The sequence below is a fragment of the Phascolarctos cinereus genome, unplaced genomic scaffold, assembly GCF_003287225.1.
Source record: "Phascolarctos cinereus isolate Bilbo 61053 unplaced genomic scaffold, phaCin_HiC Scaffold_4;HRSCAF=312, whole genome shotgun sequence".
NCBI lineage: Eukaryota > Metazoa > Chordata > Mammalia > Diprotodontia > Phascolarctidae > Phascolarctos > Phascolarctos cinereus.
This window is the reverse complement of record NW_027555847.1, coordinates 185,744,785-185,765,760: the sequence shown is the minus strand read 5'-3', so window position 1 is coordinate 185,765,760 and position 20,976 is coordinate 185,744,785. Positions and strand designations below refer to the sequence as shown.

The following is a 20,976-nucleotide window of genomic DNA, read 5'->3' as shown; positions in this document are numbered from 1 at the left end:
AACTTTATATTACCAACATTACTGCAAATAATTGAGTTGACTCTTCAACTAAAGGCAGCCTCTAATATCCTTGAAGAATAATTTAAAAAAAAAAACAACTCAGTCACACTGAACTTTTGTTTAACCCATGCCTAACAATAACAGCAAAAATATAGCTGGTGGCAGTGGGAATTTGAAGGATAGAAAAGTACTACTCTCAAATTATTAAAATTCTTACTTGCTTGTATGTCTGATTTCTTTAAGTCCCAACAAAATTTCTTTCAGGTCCTAAGACCTGTGCTTATTTGGCTTTATGACTGGTCAAAAAAAAAGATGCTGATTAAATGAAAAAAGTCAACTAACACAAAATAACTGGTATTATTATTTGTTGTTGTTCAGTAGTTTCAGTTGGGTCCAACTCTTTATGACTCCATTTTGGGAGTAGTTTGCCATTGCCTTCTCCAACTAATTTTACAGATGAGAAAACTGAGGCAAACAAGGCTAAACAACTTGCCTAGAGTCACATAACTAATAAGTGTCTGAAGCCATATTTGAACTCATAAAGATGAGTCTTCCTGACTCCAAGTTGTGTACTTCATCCACTGCACCACCTAATTGCCCTAGTATCACACACTTATTCAACTACCTTCACTTGAGATCAGAGAAAACTTGTTACAGTCATTTGGAAGATATCAGCAATATTTTTAAAGTTACAACATTTTAAATGTTAAAATGAGACAAGTATATAAATAAGAAATTTATAACCAGAGGACCTATTCCCTACCACTAACAATGAAATCAGTAGTAAATCACTTGCCACACTAGACTCTAAAGAAATTTAATTTAAGCACTTGGTTAAAAGAAGAGAAGAAATATAACCTATTTTAAACATGTATTAAATAAGATGAAAAAGTGACTACAATAAAACCCTATGATTTTTGGAGTACTTGGGGAGAGTGGACTTAAGTAAATTAGTTTAAAAAAGGGGAAAATTATAGAACCACTTCAAGAAATGAAATGGTATTTCTCTAAGGTAAAATATTGCCAAAGGAGTAGTTTCATTAGACCTGTTTTCACAAAGATGTAAAAATGACTCATAGTCAGTACATTCATTCAAATGTTTACCTAACACCCATGTGGTCCAGTATTGTGGGAAGAAAACGTAAGAATATGAAAACAATAAAAGAACCTGGTCCTGACCACAAAGTTCATAAATTTGGAACTGGAAGGATCTCTGAAGTCATCTAGTCCAACCTGATTATTTTATTGATGAAGAAACTGAGACAGGATAAGTAGCTACACATAAAGCTTGGCACATATCAGGTACTTAATAAATATTTGATGATTAATTGATAAAGTAGTTGGGTAACAAGGCATACTTTTATACATTTAGCAATTAAAAACTCTATAAGGAAGCATACAATCAAATGCAAAGTTAAGGCTGTTTGGTACAGGGCTCTAGGGGCTCTAGGAATTCAAGGAATGTGAAGATTTGGCTAGTCAAAGAAATTGCATGGAGGTAAGATGCTAGACTATAAAGTGTTAGAAAACAATCTGCATAAACAAGTGTAAAGTTTACAAGGGAATAATTACTAATGGCTTAGCAATTCCTTTATTTTCTTTTAAGTTTGCAAAAGTTAAGTTCAGCCTAATCCATTGCAAATTTTTCACCAACTCTAAAATAGTCCAAATAGTTCTGCCATGCTGACACAGATATTACTGACTTCTAATGAGTTAATGTCAAAAATTGATTTTAACATACCCAACATTATAATTTAAAAACAAAACTGAACAGAATGAAAGATTTATTCATTTAATTTAATGTAATACTGTATTCCTTTACACACCAAAAATTAGAGAGGGACAAGTACCACAAGAAAAATTTTTTCTTCATTTCAATTCTAATTTATAATATTTTCCACTATAAAATAGGACATGATACTTCTAGGATATCAAGTAAGACAGGTATCAGGTAAGACAGAATGAGTCTATGAAATATCAGGATTGTAGAGACAGGACTAACTAGGAATCAGAAAACATTAGTTCTAATATACAACGAGTTTCCTTGGGCAAAGTACATCAACTTTGGTTCCTTCATATAAAAAAAATGGGATTAAGTCCTGCTTCTTTCATAGGATAATTGTGAGAATTACAGAATATATGTGAAAGCACTTTGTAAGTGGTAAAGCATTACCCTACTATAAAGTATACAGAATATTATATGAATTCTATATATTAACTTATATAGACGTCTCATTCCTAAGAGGACATTCCCAAGAGATGAGTTCATTTGGGCAATTAGCAATATTAAAGAGATTTATATATGATTTTTGAAAGTATCCTCAGCTCTTTCCAAGCTTTTTAGCCAATAAAATCTTTAAGCATCTTCTCTCAAGAAATTCCATCCATTCCCATGACTTCAACTATCATGTCTAAATAGCTAATTTCCAAAGTTCTATTTCCAGTCCTTCCTTTTCTCCCAAGAGAAATTTCTAACATTTCCAACTACTTGTTTCTACTTGTATTTTCTTTCATCTCAAACTCAACATGTCTATAACTCATCTCTTCCCCTTCCCAACAAGCTCTCCCACTGAATTTTTCTATTTCCCTTAAGGGTAGCAATATTTTCTCCCTCTCAGTCTTAAATGAACTCTAAAGTCCCTTCTCACTCTAAATGCATAATCCTATGGATCTTTGAGTCCTCTCTTGCCTTCCCATTAAGAAGTCTAATGAAATACTTTTTTTAATCATCTCCCTTAAATCCATCTCATACACATATATAAACCACCAAGGAATGTTAGATTAATAGTAAGTGACCACCAACAGAATGTCCTAGGTCTTAGGACATTCCAAAATACAGGTAGTAATAAGTGAAATATTACAAAAGATTTATATGCCTACATTTATATCAAATGACAGGATGAAAAATATTGAGCCAAAAGAACAATATCCACGAGTGTAACAATGCAAACAATGTCAAACTGTGAAGTAACAAAAAACTCTAGCTAAATATGATTCTGCAGAGTTAATACTACCCTCCTTTTTGCTAACAAATATTAACCAATGTTAACCAGTTTTTGAAGACCACATGGGGGAGGAAGAAAAGGAAGAAGGCTGTGTCAAAACAAAATTCATCCAAAAAATTTTTTAATTAAAATAAATATTTAAAGAACCAATCCTATGAGAAGACTGAGATTTTTCTTTGCCTGAGAAAAATCAGCTTTAGGGCTATTAAATGACCCAATACTTTTCTGGGACTATAACTACAAAAGAGAACAAGGGCTAATAACTCTTACCAATAACTAAAAACTCTTACTTAATGACTCTTTCTTCCACTTGGTTTTCCTGCTCTTGGAAACTGGCACATTGCCAACAGAGGAATATTTCTGAAATAATGATTTGCTCATAAACTCTTTGTATTTCTATTCCCAGTGCTGAACACAGTGTCTGGCATATAACAGGTATTTAATAAATGTTTGTTTAATTGACTGGTCATGTCATTCTCCTTCCAAAAATCTTAAATGACTGCCTCTCTGTTCCATAGTAAATAAAGTTCAAACTCTTTAGCCTAGTATTCAGGACATCTACAATCAGATTTCAATCCACCTTTCCAGCTTCATATTCCATACTATACTCCACTTTGCCTCCAAATAGATAGTTCATACCTCCACCCAAACATACCTTGAACCTTCTCACTTCTAACCTTTTGCTCAAGTATTCCTTCTAGAATGCTCTTTCTTCTTTCTACTAAACTAATGGCTACCTATCATTTGAGCCTCAGCTCCTCCATAAAGTTTTCCCTGTACACCACAACATCTGAATTTCTATAGTACATTTCAGCAATTAATTATATGCTATATCTTGAGACTGTTCCTCTATTCTGTCTTGAACTATTTAAATCTTATACTGTATATCTTTACTTATACTATTGTTTAAAATATGTGTTTATATCCAATCTCCACAGCTATTATAAATTGTTTGAGGGCAGGGACCAAATTTCAAGAATTATTTTTATATCATGTAGCACCCAGCACACAGTACCTTGCATTGTTGGGCATTACACTACTCAACAGTCTTTCCTGACTTGACTTTGATTCAAATGAAAAAGTGTTTCTGATGATTTCTTGGTCTGACTACAGTTGCCAATCTCATTAAAGTAAACATTGTAAAATACAGCAATAACAAGAATGTGGATGGGGAATGAACCTGTGATTTCACTAAAACAGGGAACGTCTGGATAAGGGAATCTTCTAAGGTAACAGGAAAAAACAGGCAAAGGTAGATGAGTTCATAGGCCAACTTTAACTGTTCTAAGAAAAGGGAAAAAAAGTTTAATTTCAAGTCTCATGTAAAGTTTTCAAAAAAATTTCAAAACTTTAGCTTATTACATATGTTTGAAGACTCAATTTTTTTTCTCTTCTTCTCTTAAAGATAAGCTATATGTTTTGGGTAGGTTATAACCCTCAAAGACAAGACAAGGAAGAAAACTTTTTAGTGCAACAACATCTTACTAACAAGAATCAAAAATGATAATTACACTAATAAAAAAGGATATCAGCTTTAGCAAAGTCTCTTATCCCACACTGAGGTAATCCTGGTGTGTTCTGCATGTAGAAATCCAAGTAAAACCAATGGGCAAGTTCAATCTGAAAGCATACTCGGATGGCATTGTCTCTTTCCTCACTGGGAATATGCAAAATAAATCGGCTGCCAAAAAAACGAAAAATAAGGCAAAAATTACATTCACAATTAGCAATAAAGATAAAAGAAATGCATTCATCAGGATAGAAATGGGGCCAAAAAGGCTGACAGAAATGGAAAGGTTAACCAAAGAACACTTAGTGGCACAAAAGCAATCTTTATCATAAAAGAAAACTCTAATTCTCAGGAAATGATAGTATCATACTGTCGGGGAAGAGATAGTCACAAAAAGAAGGTGCTACATTTACCATATTACATCACAGTACACAAGACAGAAAGGTAAGAGTTCATTTAAAAAAAAAATCAAACAATTACAAATTACTATAAAAAGAAAGCAATGCTGGCAAAGAAAAAATCCAAAATAATTTTTAGTTCTAAATTAGTTCAAACACTATTAAAATAAATATCACTAGATCCACCTGCACAGCTACATTTCCAAGAATATAGAGCAAGTTCACATTTACAGACAGAAATAACATCATAAAATTAACTGCAGAACCTATTACCAATATAAATAAGCTTGTGACTTGACCAAAATATGACTACTTTGGCATATACGATATTAAAAGAAAAATATTTAGCAAGCACTCTCTTATTAATAAGTGGCACAAACTCTAAAGCTTGACCTCAAATTTGGAAAACTGACAAAAGATGGTAAAAGACAGACACTGCCAGTGTCAGAAGACAAACACATTAACGTGTTGTTGATGGAGACATGAATTGGATCTGTTATAGAAAACAATTTGGATTCACATCAGAAAAGTGGCAGAATTGTTTATAGCCTTTGAACCACTGAACTCCTACCAGGCATATGCCTCAAACAGGACAAAACACAGAGGGAAAGGAACTATGTAAAAATATTTATAGTAGTATTTTTTTATGGTAGTAAAAAAAACAAACAAAAACTGGAAATGAATTTAGGGTCCACTAACTGAAAAACAGCAGAACAAATTATGGCATATAATTGCCATGGAGTATCATTACACTGTTTCTAAAAGAGAGATAAGAATTCAGAGAAACTTAGGAAGACTTATATGAATTCATGTGGAATGAAGTAAGCAAAATCAAAAGAAAAATATATACACTTGCCACAACAATGTAAAAAAAATTAAAAATTTTAGCATCCAATTTTGATTGTTGCTAATATTCTTTTCATGTTTTCTTATTAACTTTTTCAATTAATAAACTTTTTTTTAAGTATTCAGATCAATGCAATGACCAATTTTGACTACAGAAGACTGGTGATCAAATTAGCAAGCATGTTATTTATTAACTGCCAGATCAGGAATCAGGAAGATTCACCTTCTTGAGTTCATATCTGGCCTCAGACATTTACAAACTGCATGTCACTTAACCCTGTTTCCCTCAGTTTCCTCTTCTGTAAAATAACCTGGAGAAGGAAATAGCAAAGTACTCCAGTAACTTTGCCAAGAAAACCCAAATTGGGTCACAAAGAGCTGGACACAACTGAAAAATGACTGAACAATACGTGCCATGCTATGGGATACAAAGTCAAAAGCGAAACAGTCCCTGCCCTGTATACACACACACACACACACACACACACACACACACACACACACACACACATTAGAGAGTAAGTTCCTTGAAAACAGGGACTATTTTACTTTTGTCTTTGTATGTATATATACACATAGGGAGAGGGAGTGCACTTCAAATCTCCAGATGGAGGATTCTACCAATGTGGATCAGCACTGAGGCATTTAATGACTTGTCAAGTCACAGTTGATACAGGTGTGCGATATAAAACATGTATAAAGCTAATATAAGCTAAGTTTAGAAGTGAAGGCACTAGCAGCCTTCAAGCTGAAGGAAGATTCTGAGAAGCAGAAGACTGGAACCAGGAAAGGCTCCTACATGGAGCCTTAGGAGCTGATTCTGAGAAGCCAAATTGAGGAAGAAGAATATTACAAGCATGCCAGTGCAAAGGCAAAGATGTGGGAAATGGAGTGTCATACAGGAGGAAGAGAAATCAGACTGGTATAACTGGACCATGGAATATAGAAATGCACAAGAAAGCTGGAAAAGTAGGATGGCACCAGGCTACAAAGAACCACAGGGGAATTTATATTTGATCTTAAAGAGCCACAAGAGAATATTGAATACGTAAATGAAATAGTCAGATTTTTCACTTTGGGAAAAATCACTTTGGCAATTATGGGAAGAATGAATTGGAGAGGAGAGATTCTTAAGACAGGAGACTCATTAAAGGCTATTATAATAGTCCAGGTGAAAGGTGATGAGGGTCTGAAGTAGGATGTTGGCCAGGATTGTAAAGAAAAGGGCATATGAGACGGGTTGTGGATAAAGAAACAAGATTTGGTAACTGCTTAAATATGTGAGGTAAGAGAATGGAGTCAAAGATGAAAGTGAGACTGCAACCATGAGTAACAGGAATCATGGTGGTACCCTCAACAATTATAAACACACATGTGGGGTGAGTTTGAGGAGATATATAATGAATTCTGTTCCAGGCATGGTGAGTTTTAAATATAGCCCTCCTTGCTGAACCACAGGAGTAGAAGCCATATATTGTCAAACTCAGAACACATTTTTAAAAAATAAAAGGTACTTCACCTTTATTTGTAAAACATGAATCCAACCATTCTTTCCTATCCATTGCTCCTGATACTTAGACCAAAATCTTAAACTTTATTCAAACTGTAGTTACAGCGAACCTTTTCAACCAAATCTTACCATGATTTTTTCCCCCTAATCAAGAAGTTGACCATTTCTGAAAAACCTAGTAAGTATGGGAGGGAGTAGAGGAGGCAAGACAGAAGTCTGCAATAAAACAAAATAAAAGCTATGTAACTCCAAAGCTAATGGGAGTATAAAAGGGAACAAGAAGGGATATCTAGCCTGAATTAGCTACAGACTGAATTGCTACAAAAAACAATTACATATTTGATTTCATTTTAAAACATATCATAAACAATATTTTAGCAGTACAAATATACTGAAATGGGATATGTAACACCAAACTCTTAAATTAAAAATCTTAATTTAGCAACTTAAAAATGTAATCAAACAACTTAAAAATATAATCAGGACACAGACACATAATTCTTTTTCAATTTAATTCCTTTTATGGTAAGATTATTGTAATCAGAAATAATAACCTGTATACCTTGAATGACATATTCTTTAGTGGTAATCTTTTTCTTTTTTAATTCAAGTTGTGAAGTAATCTTAAGTAATAGTAACAGGTTCTAGGTGCCTCTGGACGATATTGGTGTGCTAAGGTCCATGGTGTCACAAAGAGTAAGACAACAACAAACAACTAACTACCCTTCAAATTTTAAATATTTCAGGCTTAGGTAGTCAAAGGTATAAAAGAAATAAAATGTTAATTTTTTAAAAAGCATCATATCACTGATCATAGATTTTTGAGAAGGTAGGAACATCAAGTCCAACTCTTTCATTTTATAGATGAGGAAACTGAGGCATAAAGATGGGCATCCAGGGGCGGAGCCAAGAGGGCAGAGTAAAAGCAATGACTTGCTTGAGCTCTCCCCCAAACCTCTCCAAATACCTGTAAAAAATGGCTCTAAACAAATTCTACAGCAGCCGATCTCACAAAAAGACAGAGTAAAACAAATTTCCAGCCCAAGACAACCTGGATGGTTGATTAGAAAGGTCTATCACGCCAGGCTGGAAGAAGAAAGCAGTTCAGTGTGGGCTACACAGGCAAAAACCAGGCCTCCCCTAACCTGCAGGGGACTGAATCACAAGCAGCCATGGCAGTTTCCAGACTTCTCAAGCCACAAACGCCAAAGACAACTTAGAAGGTCAGTAGGAAAAGTCTGTGACCTCAGTGAGAGAGAAGCCCAGTCTCAGCCCCAGTACTGGTGCAGCCCCAGAGTGGAGGCTGCTTCCAGACTTTCTGGCCCACAGCCTAAGGGGGAATCAAGTAGCTGATAAGAGGGGGATTGCAGGGGTCTCTCTGCTGGTGCAGGATTCTCTTGCTTTGCCCGTGCTTGGATCTAGGTCACAGTTCTGGGTAGTGATCCTGAGGCAAGCAGGAGTGCTGGTGTGGTGGATCTTGTAGTGGCAGTGAAAAAGGAATCCTCCTCACAGTTCCAAGGCAGAAAAGACTGCTTGTGGTCATAGGCCAGGAAAGGAGTAAACACCTTGCCCTTGATTGTACCACCTTGGAAGAACTGAAAACTTACAGGTCCCTAGAAGTGAAAATAGCTGCACAAAACCCCTGAAGCTTGAGACAGTACATTCCCCACACTGGAAGCAGACCCCTACCTTAACAAAGAGTTTAAAACTCAAGTAATTTGCTAGGATCATGAGGAAAATGGGCTAAAAAAAGTCAGAATGTAGAATCTTTCTTTGGTGACAAAGAAGATCAAAACATACAACCAGAAGACAACAAAGTCAAAGCTCCTACATCCAAAGCCTCCAAGAAAAACATGAATCAGTCCCAGGCCATGGAAGAGCTCAAAAAGGAGTTTGAGAAGCAAGTAACAGAAGTAGAAGAAAAACTGGGAAGAGAAATGAGAGTGATGCAAGAAAATCACAAAAAACTAGTCAACAGCTTGATAAAGGAGACCCAAAAAAATACTGAAGAAAATAACACCTTAAAAAATAGCCTAACCCAAATGGCAAAAGAGGTCCAAAAAGCCAATGAGGAGAAGAATGCCTTCAAAAGCAGAACTGGCCAAATGGAGAAGGAAGTCCAAAAGCTCACTGAAGAAAATACTTCCTTAAAAATTAGAATGGAACAATTGGAAGCTAGTGACTTTATGAGAGCTCAAGACATTGTAAAACAAAACCAAAAGAATGAAAAAATAGAAAACAATGTGAAGTATCTCATTGGAAAAACAACTAACCTGGAAAATAGAACCAGGAGAAATAATTTTAAAATTACTGGACTATCTGAAAGCCATGATCAAAAGAGCCTAGACATCACCTTTTAAGAAATTATCAAGGAAAACTGCCCTGATATTCTAGAACCAGAGGGTAAAACAGAAATTGAAAGAATCCACAGATAACCTCCTGAAAGAGATCCCCAAAGGAAAACTCCTAGGAATATCATAGCCAAATTCCAGAGTTCCCAGGTCAAGGAGAAAATACTACAAGCAGCTAGAAAGAAACAATTCAAGTACTGTGGAAACAAAATCAGGATAACACAGAATTTAGCAGCTTCTACATTAAGGAACCACAGGGCATGGAATACAATATTCCAGAGGGCAAAGGGAGATAAAATTATAGTCAAGAATCACCTACCTAGCAAAACTGAGTACAATCCTTCAGGGGAAAAAATGGTCATTCAGTGAAATAGAGTACTTTCAAGCATTCTTGATGGAAAGACCAGAGCTGAATACGAAATTCACCTTTCAAATACAAGACTCAAGAGAAGCATGAAGAAGTAAACAGGAAAGGGAAATCATAAAGGACTTGTTAAGGTTGAACTGTTTACATTCCTAGATGGAAAGATGATATTTGTAATTCTTGAGACCTTTGTCAGTATTAGGGTGGGAGGGAAAAATAAATTATACGTATAAATAGATTGATAGATATAGGGCATAGGGTGAATTTTGAAGATGAAGGGCTGATATCTGGAGAATAAAATTAAGAGGTGAGGGAGGATTATAATGGGAGAAAGAGGAGGCAGAGGTAAAATGGGATAAATTATCTCACATAAAACAGACAAGAAAAGGCTTTTACAGTGGAAGGGAAGCGGGGGAAGGTGAGAGGGAATCAGTGAATGTTATTCTCATTGGATTTGGCTTAAGGAGGGAATAACATACACACTCAATATGGAAAGCTATCTTACCCTACAGGAAAATAGGGGAGAAGGAGATAAGAGAGGGGGAGATGATAGAGGGGAGGAGGTAATCAGAAGCAAACACTTCTGAGGAGGGATAGGGTCAAAAGAGAGAACAGAATAAACGGGATGGGGGGCAAAAGGGGAGGTGGCATGGCATAGAATGAAGGGAAATATAGTTTTCCACAGCATGAGTACTATGGAAATGTTTTGCATGACTACACAAGCATAACCTGTATCGAATTGCTTGCCTTCTCAATGAGGGTGGGTGGGGAAGGAGGAAGGGAGAAAATCTGGAACCCCAAGTTTTAAAAACAAATGCTAAAAAATGTTTTCACAAGCAACTGGGAAATAAGATATACAGGTAATAGGTCATAGAAATCTATCCTGCCCTACAGGAAAATAGAAGAGGAAGGGGATGGGGGTGGGGATAGAAGGGAGGGCAGATTAGAGGAAGGGGTATTCAGAATGCACATTGTCTTGGGGATGGGGAAGGGATGAGATGGGGAGGAAATCTGGAACTCAAAATCTCGTAGAAGGGAATGTTGAAAACTAAAAATAAATGAATCTTAAAAAAAAAAAGATGGGCATCAGATGGACCTACATGAAGAAACAGCTTTCTGTTCATCCTAAGTGAAAAGACAGATATGCTTCTTTAGCATCTTTGCTGGCCAAATTGTTCAGCTGGGTTCCCAAGGTCTGGTTCTCTCCATATCCGAAACCTCTATTGCTAGGGATAGCTCCCTTAAGCTGCTCCATCCTTTCAGTGAATTTTTCTCTGTCTCTACAGCAGTATCTTTGTCTCCTGCTGGTTACAATGTTTCCTACTGGTCCAGCAGCTCCCCCTTAACGCTAAGGGATTAATACTGAGAGTTAAGAGGGGAGGAAGGGAAGAAAAAGTCTTATTCTTCCCACCCACACAAGAATCTCCTCTACCGGAAGCTCCCATCTTGCAAAGGCTCCAACTATCAAAACAGAACTGCTGAAATCTGTTCAGGATTAATAATTTTAAACCCCAAACACATGGCTAATTTGCTTGCAATCAAAGCCATTAGAAGTTGTTCCCTTCTTGACTGATAATCAGAGAAGGGCTGAGTCTCATAAACACTTAAAGGCAAGCATCTTTTACAGTTAGTTTAATACTTCATTAACACATTGTGATGACATTTTGGGCCTGCAGCTATATTAATTACATTAATATTATGTTAAACATATTAAATTAGAATTTTTTTTTTACACTCTAGTCTTGAAATAATGACCTGTATACTTTGAAGTTTTATTCATTTTTATGATGGCTGGTGGTTGTTCAGTCAGGTCCAACTCTTCATGACCCCATCTGGGGTTTTCTTGGCAGATACTGGAGTGGTCTGCCATTTCCTTCTCCAGGTCAATTTACAGAACTGAGACAAACAGGGTTAAGTGACTTGCCCAGGGTCACACAGCTAGTAAATGTCTGAGGCCGGATTTGAACTCATGAGTAAGTTTTCTTGATTTCAGTCCCCCATTCTATCCACTGCACCAGGTGCTGGAATAAATAATTTAGGAAGCTAGGTGACAAAGTGAACACAGCACTAGCTCTAATCAGGAAGTTCCAAGTTCAAATCCTGTCCCAGGGGCTTAATAGCTTTGTGACCCTTGGCAAATCAGTTAATTTCAATTTACCTCGTTTCTTCATCTGTAAATTTAATAGCACCTTACCTCCCAAAGTTGTTGTGAGGATCTAATGAGATAATAATTGCAAAGTCCGTAGCATAGTGTCTGGTATATAGTAAGTACTATATAAATGTTAGCTGCTATTATTATTATTTAATTTCTGAAACAACTATATCTGATAGCTAAACTTCGAGTTCATGTATGTTCTAATCAACTGATCAATACAATTATAAAATTATCTAACCCTTCTCTGAATCTATTTTCTTCACCTCCAAATTAATGATTATTTTAACTTTCCAGAAATGCACCTTTTCAAATACTTAAAACTATGCTTTGCCATCCACAGATGGTCATATCTTTGATGCTGCCATCACCTATATACGCACCACTTCCATATTCACAACACTGAAATTCCCTGGAAATTCCCTTATCTGATCACAGAAAACCGAGAACCTATTTCCTCCTGTAGAACGCGAACAGGAAACAGGATGGGGAAAGGAGAAAATCCTATCTGAAAAGTGTTTTAAAAAAAAGTCTAAGTGGGGGAGCTTACGATGAAACGTGGTTGCTAGGAATATGAAGAAAGTGGTTTTGATGGAAATACACACACACACACACACACACACACACACACACACACAGAGGAAGCGAATCTAAAGCTATAGGTAAATCAATGCAATTTTTAAAAGCAGGGTCGGGAAGGGGTGGGATGAGGGGTGAGTCTGAAAGAAGGCAAGAGAAGATGGGCAGGGGGAAAGTAGATAACCCGAAGGAATACCAGAAGGCAAAGAGGAGGGCTGAGGGATCGGGAGGACTCAAAGTGAATGGACACAGTGGAAGAAGGGAAAGAAAAGTGGGAGGGGCAGGCGCGAAGGGTCTGGGGGAACATGGGAGCTGGAGGGACTGAGGTGGGAGGGGGGGGCGTTGGGGATGGAAATAGGGAACCGGGAGAAGTCTTTGAGTACCTGCAGAGATCGTCCAGGACGCTGCCGGGAATCTCGACTCGTTTGGTCTCCATGATGAGTGCCAGCAGCAGGAGCAGAGCATCCCGGCCGCGCCGGAGGACTAGGGGTAATGCACGCGCAAGCGCGCGCACACACACAGACACACAGTCACACAGTCACAAACGCGAGCTTCAGCGGCTCCCTGAGAAACACAACAGCACCCACTCCACACGGACTACGGCCCCAAAACGCAAGGAAGAGACGGGGAGGGGGGCGGAACCCTTTCACTTCCGTCCCCACTGTACGTGCAGATTCCAGGCTGCCGCAGTGGTCTTGGCCAAGAAGGGGGCGGAGTGGCTACGATAGGCTTCGGGGGTCCAATGAGAAGCGGGCATATGGGAGAGACGAAAGATTTAGCCAATAGAAGCTTTGTTTGTTGATGCGTCAGCTCCAATCGGTACTCAGGAAACGCCGTCGGTACCCTGGAGAGCCAAGTTCCCGCCGCCAATGAAAGAAGCCTGGGGTTGAACTGCGCATGCGTACCATAGCCTGCTTAGGTCTGGGGAGTCTCTGAAGGTGTTTTAGGTTTTCGCAGTAGGCGCTTCTTTCTCCCGCGACTTCTTGGCGTCTCTGTTTCTAGGCACTGTCTGCACCTGGGATTCGAGAGAAGGAAGACCGTCTCATGTACTCATATGTTGATGCAACATATGATAGCAACAAAATGTAATGCAAGCTAGGGGGGTGGGGACGGCTGGACTATAAACACCAAAAGCTGGAGGTGGAGTTTGAGCAGAACCTTAACGGGATCTAGGGATTCCTAGAGGTAGAGTTGTGGAGGGAGCGCATTCTAGCCTGGAAGGACAGACAGGACAGAGGCCTACAAATGGGACCAGAAGTGGAATGTTCGAGGAAGAGCAGACAGGCCCATTTGACCAGAAGGTAGTAATGGGTAATAAATCAGAAAGGAGGGAACTAGATTTCTCATGTCTCCAAAAGTCATCTTGAATTCAGTATTTTAGAGCAGGGACGGTCTTACTTTTCTTTTGTATCCCCGCAACACAGAGTGTTTTGCATATAAGTGCTTAGCAAATGGTTCTTCATTGATTTTACACTAGAGCCAATAGAGAGCCACTGATTTTTTTTTTACACACATGTATGGGCTTAGGCAGTCCTGAGCCTGAATTTTAGAGACCTATCCTGCCTTTTCTGCTTTTCTGCTTTCGTTTCCTTCCGTGAGCACAGGTGACCAAACAGCAACCCAAAGATGGACTTGTCCTGCCTTGGAGCTCAAAAGGGCTTTAGTTACTGGGTTCCTTCCTTGGAGCTGACTGGCAGCAAAATAGAAATCCTTCATTGGGGAGAATGACCACTGATGAGAGGAGCTCCCCATCTGGCACAGGATAAACAAAAATTAAAGGAGAAGGGAAGGAAGTACAAACAGAACTATGTTTTGGGTAAGAATTCTTAACCAAACAAGGCAGAAGTATTCCCAGCTTTTTTTGGGGGGGGGGAAATGTATGCACAATATACCTTTAAGTTTAAGTTGCAGTATTAACATTTTCTCTATCATTTTCTTAAGTGTAGACAATCAACAAAATAAATCAAGTCCTGATTTGTAGCATTTGCTGATTTCCGAGGTATAAATGCTCACATTGAAAATTTAACAATTAGCTCCTTTGAGTTGGTACAAGCTGTCTCCTGCATACCCCCTGGATAGAATTGATAATAGGGACATTTGTCTGGTAGTTCAGATGTACTGAGGTCATTGTCTTTGGAAAGGCTGGGGAAAACAGCAGAAAGATTATGAAAGTGTTAATTCTAGAAGAAGCTGCTTTGAAATTCATTTACAAGTTTTGCAAACCCATTGTCAAGCACATGAGTCACACAGTGCCTGAACAAAGACTATGCACTAATTCAGAGAAAATAGAAACAATTACCATCTTCCAGTCACTGCATCCTTAAGTTCTCTGAGACTTACAATTTAGAAAAGCGTCAGAAGCCTGGGCATTGTATATTGATCACATCTAAAAACCCATATGAGGTTATCAAGCATGAAGCAATTGTCTAATTAAAGAAATCATGAAAACAATTAACAATATAGCACTTGCTCTGTTCTAGGGCACTGTGTTAAGCAGTTTACAATCTAAACGTGTGATTCCCCACAACAACCCTGAAAGGTGGGTGCTACTATTATCCCCTTATAGAGTAGTAAACTGAGGTAAACAGACATAAAGTAACTTGCTTGGAGTCACACAGCTAATAAATTTCTTAATGCCAAATAGCAAATGTCCTTTACATTAGGTTCTGATTTACCATAATAATCCTGATAGGAGAACACACTCAGACCACTTTCTCATTTCCTTCAGGAGGGACCAAATCAAATCAAATCCGGATTTGTAATCACTCATGGTAACATTTTAATTTCACTTTGTCCAAGGCCTATGTACTCTTTGATGGGGGCGGGGCCCAGGCCAAGATCTTGGCCCTTTGCCACAAAGAGAATCTGAATCACAGGCCCCAGACCCTCATCTCCCTTGAAAGCCCTAGCTTACCTTTAGATCTTATTCAGATGCACCTTCGACCCTTGCCCTGAATAGAATCTGGCTCCTGTTTGTCTAAGGACCCAGAAAACCCTTAAACCTTCAACTTTCCTAATCGACTCCCCTCATCTCCCTTTGAAAGCCTTAGGCTCCCTTTTGTCTATCCCTAAGGCCTCAGAAAGGCCTTCCTTTATCTCCTTTTGAAAGTCCTGGCCCCACCTTGGTTTTGTGCAGATGCCTTTCAAACTTCTGCCTTCCTGTTCCCTCCATTATCTATTCCCATTGTCTATTCAATCTCTCTGACCTCCCCAATTAGAATTCTTACCTAGACCCATTTCCCAACCCCCTTCTCTGGCCACCCAAAGTTACTTTAGTATTTAAGATCCACCTTGGCCCCCATTCAGATTCTGAGAATCTCACGCTCAAAAGGCTGAGAACCTCTCATGCCCACTTGTCTTTACGGGCGTCACCTGGTCAATGTGATTTATCATTAATAAACTTTTCCTCTGGCTGAAGAAGATTTGAGTTGAATTCATTCAGCAGGGCCCGGTACTGCGATCTTGGGGTCCCAGCACCCCAAGACCCCTAGACCTTTTCATCTTGGCACTTTAAAAGAAAAATATTATTATCCATAAATGCATGTTTTTCCCCTAAAAGACACATAGTAACAATTCCTAGCTTCCTTTCCCTTATTTCCTCAAAGAGCTGGAACAGTTCTCAATCCCCTGCCTTCTTTGCCTTTCTTTAAGATTTTCCAGATTCAGCTTCCAATTCCCAGTATAAACATATACTTAAAAATACATATAAAGTTTTACAAACAGTTTGAATTCACACCTGTTTTCATTAGGTTAGCTTAAAGTGTACTGGGCTTAAAATGCTATAAGATTTCTAGTTGAAAGGCTGGTTTTGGCCCAGGCAAAAAGAAAAACCTAAGGAATTTAATATAATGTTTGGCAGGGCATGGCCAGTTTTCTCCAGGCACAAACCTTCAAGAGCTTTCACAGAAGGAGTTAATTAAATAATTCTCAATTTGAACAGTACAGGGAAACATTTAAGATCCTATATAATAGTCATAGATCACAATAATCAATATTTTTACCATATCTAATGTCTACATAGTGTTAGATTTTAAAAAATACTGAAGAAAATAACGCCCTAAAAAATAGACTAGGCCAAATGTCAAAAGAGGTCCAAAAAGCCAATGTTTCTGTTTTACAATAGTCTTTCAAATTTTACAATATAGGAGAGTTTAGAAATACAATACAAGTTAAAAATGCAATAATAACACAAACAATGAGCATCAGATTACAAATTATCACATATAGAAATCATTGATCTTATTGACATTAAATTAGAGAAGTAATAATAATGTAGAAATAATTATATGCTTAGCATATGCCAGTCACTGTGTTAAGTACTTTATAATCATTATATCATTTTGATCTCACAACAACCATGATAATTTTTCTCCTTACAAATCAGGAAACTGGGGCAAACAGAGATAAAATAATAAAAATAATAAAATAAATTTCTGCAACTAGAAGAGAGAAAGGTGGGCTCACCATGGGCAGGGGCTGGCTAGCTTTTCCCACCTTGTACTACCATGCTAGGTGCTTCCAGGAGCAACCAGATCCTCCCAGAGAGCATCTGGGCGGGACCTACCAAGAGCTAGGCCTGGCCTGGATACTGACTGACTGGGCTTTGGGTGGGGGGATTCAGGAGACGGTACTACCTAGGGGCTGGGGTGGTTGGTGCCAGAACCTTTCCATTGGTGTTGGGGTTCCTGGTAACAGGACAAGGCAAATGCTGGTCATGGGGCCTGACCTGCTTCCCCCCCCCCCCCCCCCGCCCACAACTGCTGCAGGCGCTGCTGGGGCAGGGTGGGCAAGATGTACTACACCTGGGTGATACCCTCAGGCTTACCTGGAGGAATAAACTGCAGGATACCCAGTGGCACAAAGCCACTTGGGGCTACTGCCAGTGGGATCCTGCTGTGTCTGCTGCCCCCCTCTCCACCAGATGGGGAAGGGTGATTCAAGTCTCCCTACAATTCTCCTGCATTCTCTTTTCTTAATCTGATCTGAGATAAGAGGGGTTAACAAAGAGACATGGGCTGTTAGCAATTTCCATAACTGAGATATACTCATGACCCTGGGGAAAGGGAATGGAGAAGGCAGAGGGGTTTACTTAATTCTCCAAAGTCTCAGGAGTTCTCTCCTACAATCTTAAAATGATTAATTTTGAAACTCCTTAATGATTAATCTGTAAACCTCCAGAATCTGCTAAGATGGTTTTTAGCAATTCCACAACTTTGATTATCTAACTTTATTTCTGTACTTCCAACTTGGCCAGTGTTAGGACCACACACAAATACACACACACACACACACACACACACACACACACAGAGATATCTTACTGCTTTTCCTCTTGTCTTATAACCTAATCTCCCATGGAAAGCCTAAGGCAGGAGTTTGAAATCTGTCCTAATGTTCTCTCTAGCTACAGCCCTTAGAAGTTTTTCTGGCTGGCTGCATTTTAAATCTTTCAAGGTCTCACAGCACAGACATGACATAGACATTTTACAAACACACAGTCACAGACAAAATAAGGCCAAATTATAGAGGATATCTGTACCTTTTGGAGGAAACCTGTCCTGCAGTCTCTGTCCCCAGAGCCAGCTTGGAGAGAAAAGAGTCTACCACACACAAGGGAGTCCTTTGAGATAGGAGTGGGAAAGAAGAGACCCACCTATTCCTCAGGGCTGGAACTTTGGGAAAATAAGTCCTAAGCACCCAGTTCACAGCACTGTTGGGGGAAGGGTCCAGTCTCCAATCCCTCATCATATCCAAGTCACAGCACTCAAAATGTCAACTTCCAAAATTTGGTCTAAGAAAGACTAACAGAATTAGGTTGTATGCATGTTTATTTTCTCTCAAAGCAGTGGTAGGCATGTATGCATGCAGAGCTGCAATTGAAACTGATCTGGCTTTGGGGTTAGGCTGCACAGATTATAAAAATAAAGCGAAACCACACAGTTGGACAGGAATGGCTGTGTCGTGGTCCAATCAGGTACTGCCACCGGGAGTTTGAATTTCCCTGCCATGTCATGGTCCAACTGCGTACTGCCACAGTCATTTGGTTTCAGTTTCCATTTCCCAGGGAGGAGCCATTTCACAGAGATCATGAGACACCTACACAAAACAATAGGGTCAGGCTGAAAAATCCCCAAGGTCCCAGAACTAGGATGCTTGTGCTAGTTCTATCCCTTAGAGCTGGTATGAACCAGCTTAAGTTAGTTTTGTGATTACCAGCACAGCAGAGGGATTTCTGGGCTCAGCAGGTGAACACTGCAAAGGATCTCTGCTATGTCAAACTTAAGGGATGTTCAGTCTGCCTCCTGATTGGTGAATTCTGATTCCCAGGTTAGTCTGGCCTCCTCTGGATAGTAAGGAAGCTCAAGCAAATCAGGGTGGTTAGAAAAGTTATTTTCCACAAAGTCTAATTATGAAAATGACTAGTTGCCCAGAAAATATTGGTTCACCTGATTTCTTTTGTTCCATGTCTGGATATCTGCAAGCATCAGAGAAATACAGAGACTTGTGGTTAACAAATGAAGTTATCAGAACCAGGAGAACAATTTGCATAGGATCACAACAATAAGGCAAGGGGAAGCAACTCTGAAAAACCTCAGTACTATGGCCAAAGCAGCCATTAATCAAGATTTCTCAAAACTGAGAATGAAGCATAATTTCTACCCCTTTGCAGAGCTAATGACTCTCTAGTCTAACTCTAGTACAGAGCCAGGTATGCTCATACACTGAATATCTTCATTTTTTTTGACTACATAAATACATACACTTGATAGGTTTTAACATTATAACAATAACCCCAAATAACTTAATTATCAGTCTCATAATTTTCATATCGCCAAATAATTTTAGGTGAAACTTCCTCTTAGCAAAACTTGGGACCTTAAGTTCTTAAATTACAGTACTTCAGAATATTATAGCACATGGTCAGCAGTGTTGACAAAATAACATAACATAACAGCTTTTTAATCCATTAAAAAAAATTTTTAAGTTTTTAACACTACAATTCTTTTTTTTTTTTTTGCTTTTTGGTGAGGCAATTGGGGTTAAGTGACTTGCCCAGGGTCACCCAGGTAGTGTAATGTGTCTGAGCCATACGGTACAATTCTTAATCTAATAACATCCAAATTATAAGAGAAGTTGCTTTTCTAACAACATAGTTGATACATTACTAAATTATGCAATATAAGAAAATTTAGAAACATAACAATACCCTAAACAATAGCATGTATTTGAAACTTGAAACAAAGCCCTTACCAATTAAGTGGTCTAAATTCTGGTGAATGCATCTCCAAATTACCTTATACAGAAAATTATTTGTTTCTACACCTCTGGCATTGTGTACTTATTGCATCTAAAACCCCATATAAAGTTATCAAATATGAAGCAATTACATCTAGTTAAAGAATAATAAAAACAGCATTCATAAAGTGTTTGCTCTATGCCAAGCACTGAGTTAAACACTTTACAATCATGTAATCCTCACAAGGATCCTGATAGGTAGGTGCTATTATTATCCCCTTACAGAATAGTAAATTGAGGTAAATAGACAGAAGATAACTTGCTTGGGGTCACACAGATAATAAATTTGAAATAAAATCAAATCCAGATATAGAATCGCTAATAGTAGCATTTAAATTTCCAAGGCCCAGTACTCTTAGTACTTCAAAAGAAAAAAGATTATTATCCATAAGTTTATATATTTCTATTTTTTAAAAGATACATGGTGACAATTTTTAGCTCCATATAATCTTTTTTTCTAATTCCTTAAAAAACTGTATCAATTCTCAATCCCCTGCCTCCTTTATCTATCTTTGAGACTTTTCAGATAAGGAGCTGGCCTAAGTATTCAGCCAATATAGATACAAACAGTTTGAATTCACACCTGTTTTCATTAAGTTAACTTAAAGTGTGCTGGGCTAAGTGTTATAAATTATTGCTTTTAGAATTTCTTACACTAAGATTCTAGATGACTGATTTTTGGCCCAGGCTCTAAGAAGCATAAGCTCATGATAAATGTTGGATATGCAGGAAAACTGGAACATTAATGCATTGTTGGTGAAATGATTCAACCATTCTGGAGAGCAATTTGGAACTATGCCCAAAGGGCTATAAAACTGTGCAGACCCTTTGATCCAGCAATACCACTACTAGGTCTGTATCCCAAAAAGAACATAAAAATGAGAAAAGGATTCCCATGTACAAAAATATTTATAGTAGCTCTTTTTGTAGTGGCAAAGAATTGGAAATTGAGGGGCTGCCCATCA

At 38.2% G+C, this 20,976-nt stretch overlaps 1 protein-coding gene across 6 annotated transcripts in view; it reads right to left on the bottom strand.

Moving 5' to 3' along the window:
• Nucleotides 1–18,593, bottom strand: part of DCP2 (decapping mRNA 2) — an 81,897-nt gene extending 63,304 nt beyond the window's left edge. The window contains exons 1-3 of one of the 6 annotated variants that reach the window (XM_078152824.1): nucleotides 18,255–18,593; nucleotides 13,621–13,730; nucleotides 4,535–4,686 (exon numbers count right to left, since the gene is read on the bottom strand). In XM_078152824.1, coding sequence (XP_078008950.1) covers nucleotides 4,535–4,589 — 55 coding nt within the window. In that variant the 5' untranslated portion in view covers nucleotides 4,590–4,686; nucleotides 13,621–13,730; nucleotides 18,255–18,593. The other 5 variants (XM_078152825.1, XM_020980076.2, XM_078152823.1 and 2 more) reach the window with 5 other exon arrangements.
• Nucleotides 18,594–20,976: the final 2,383 nt, after the last annotated feature.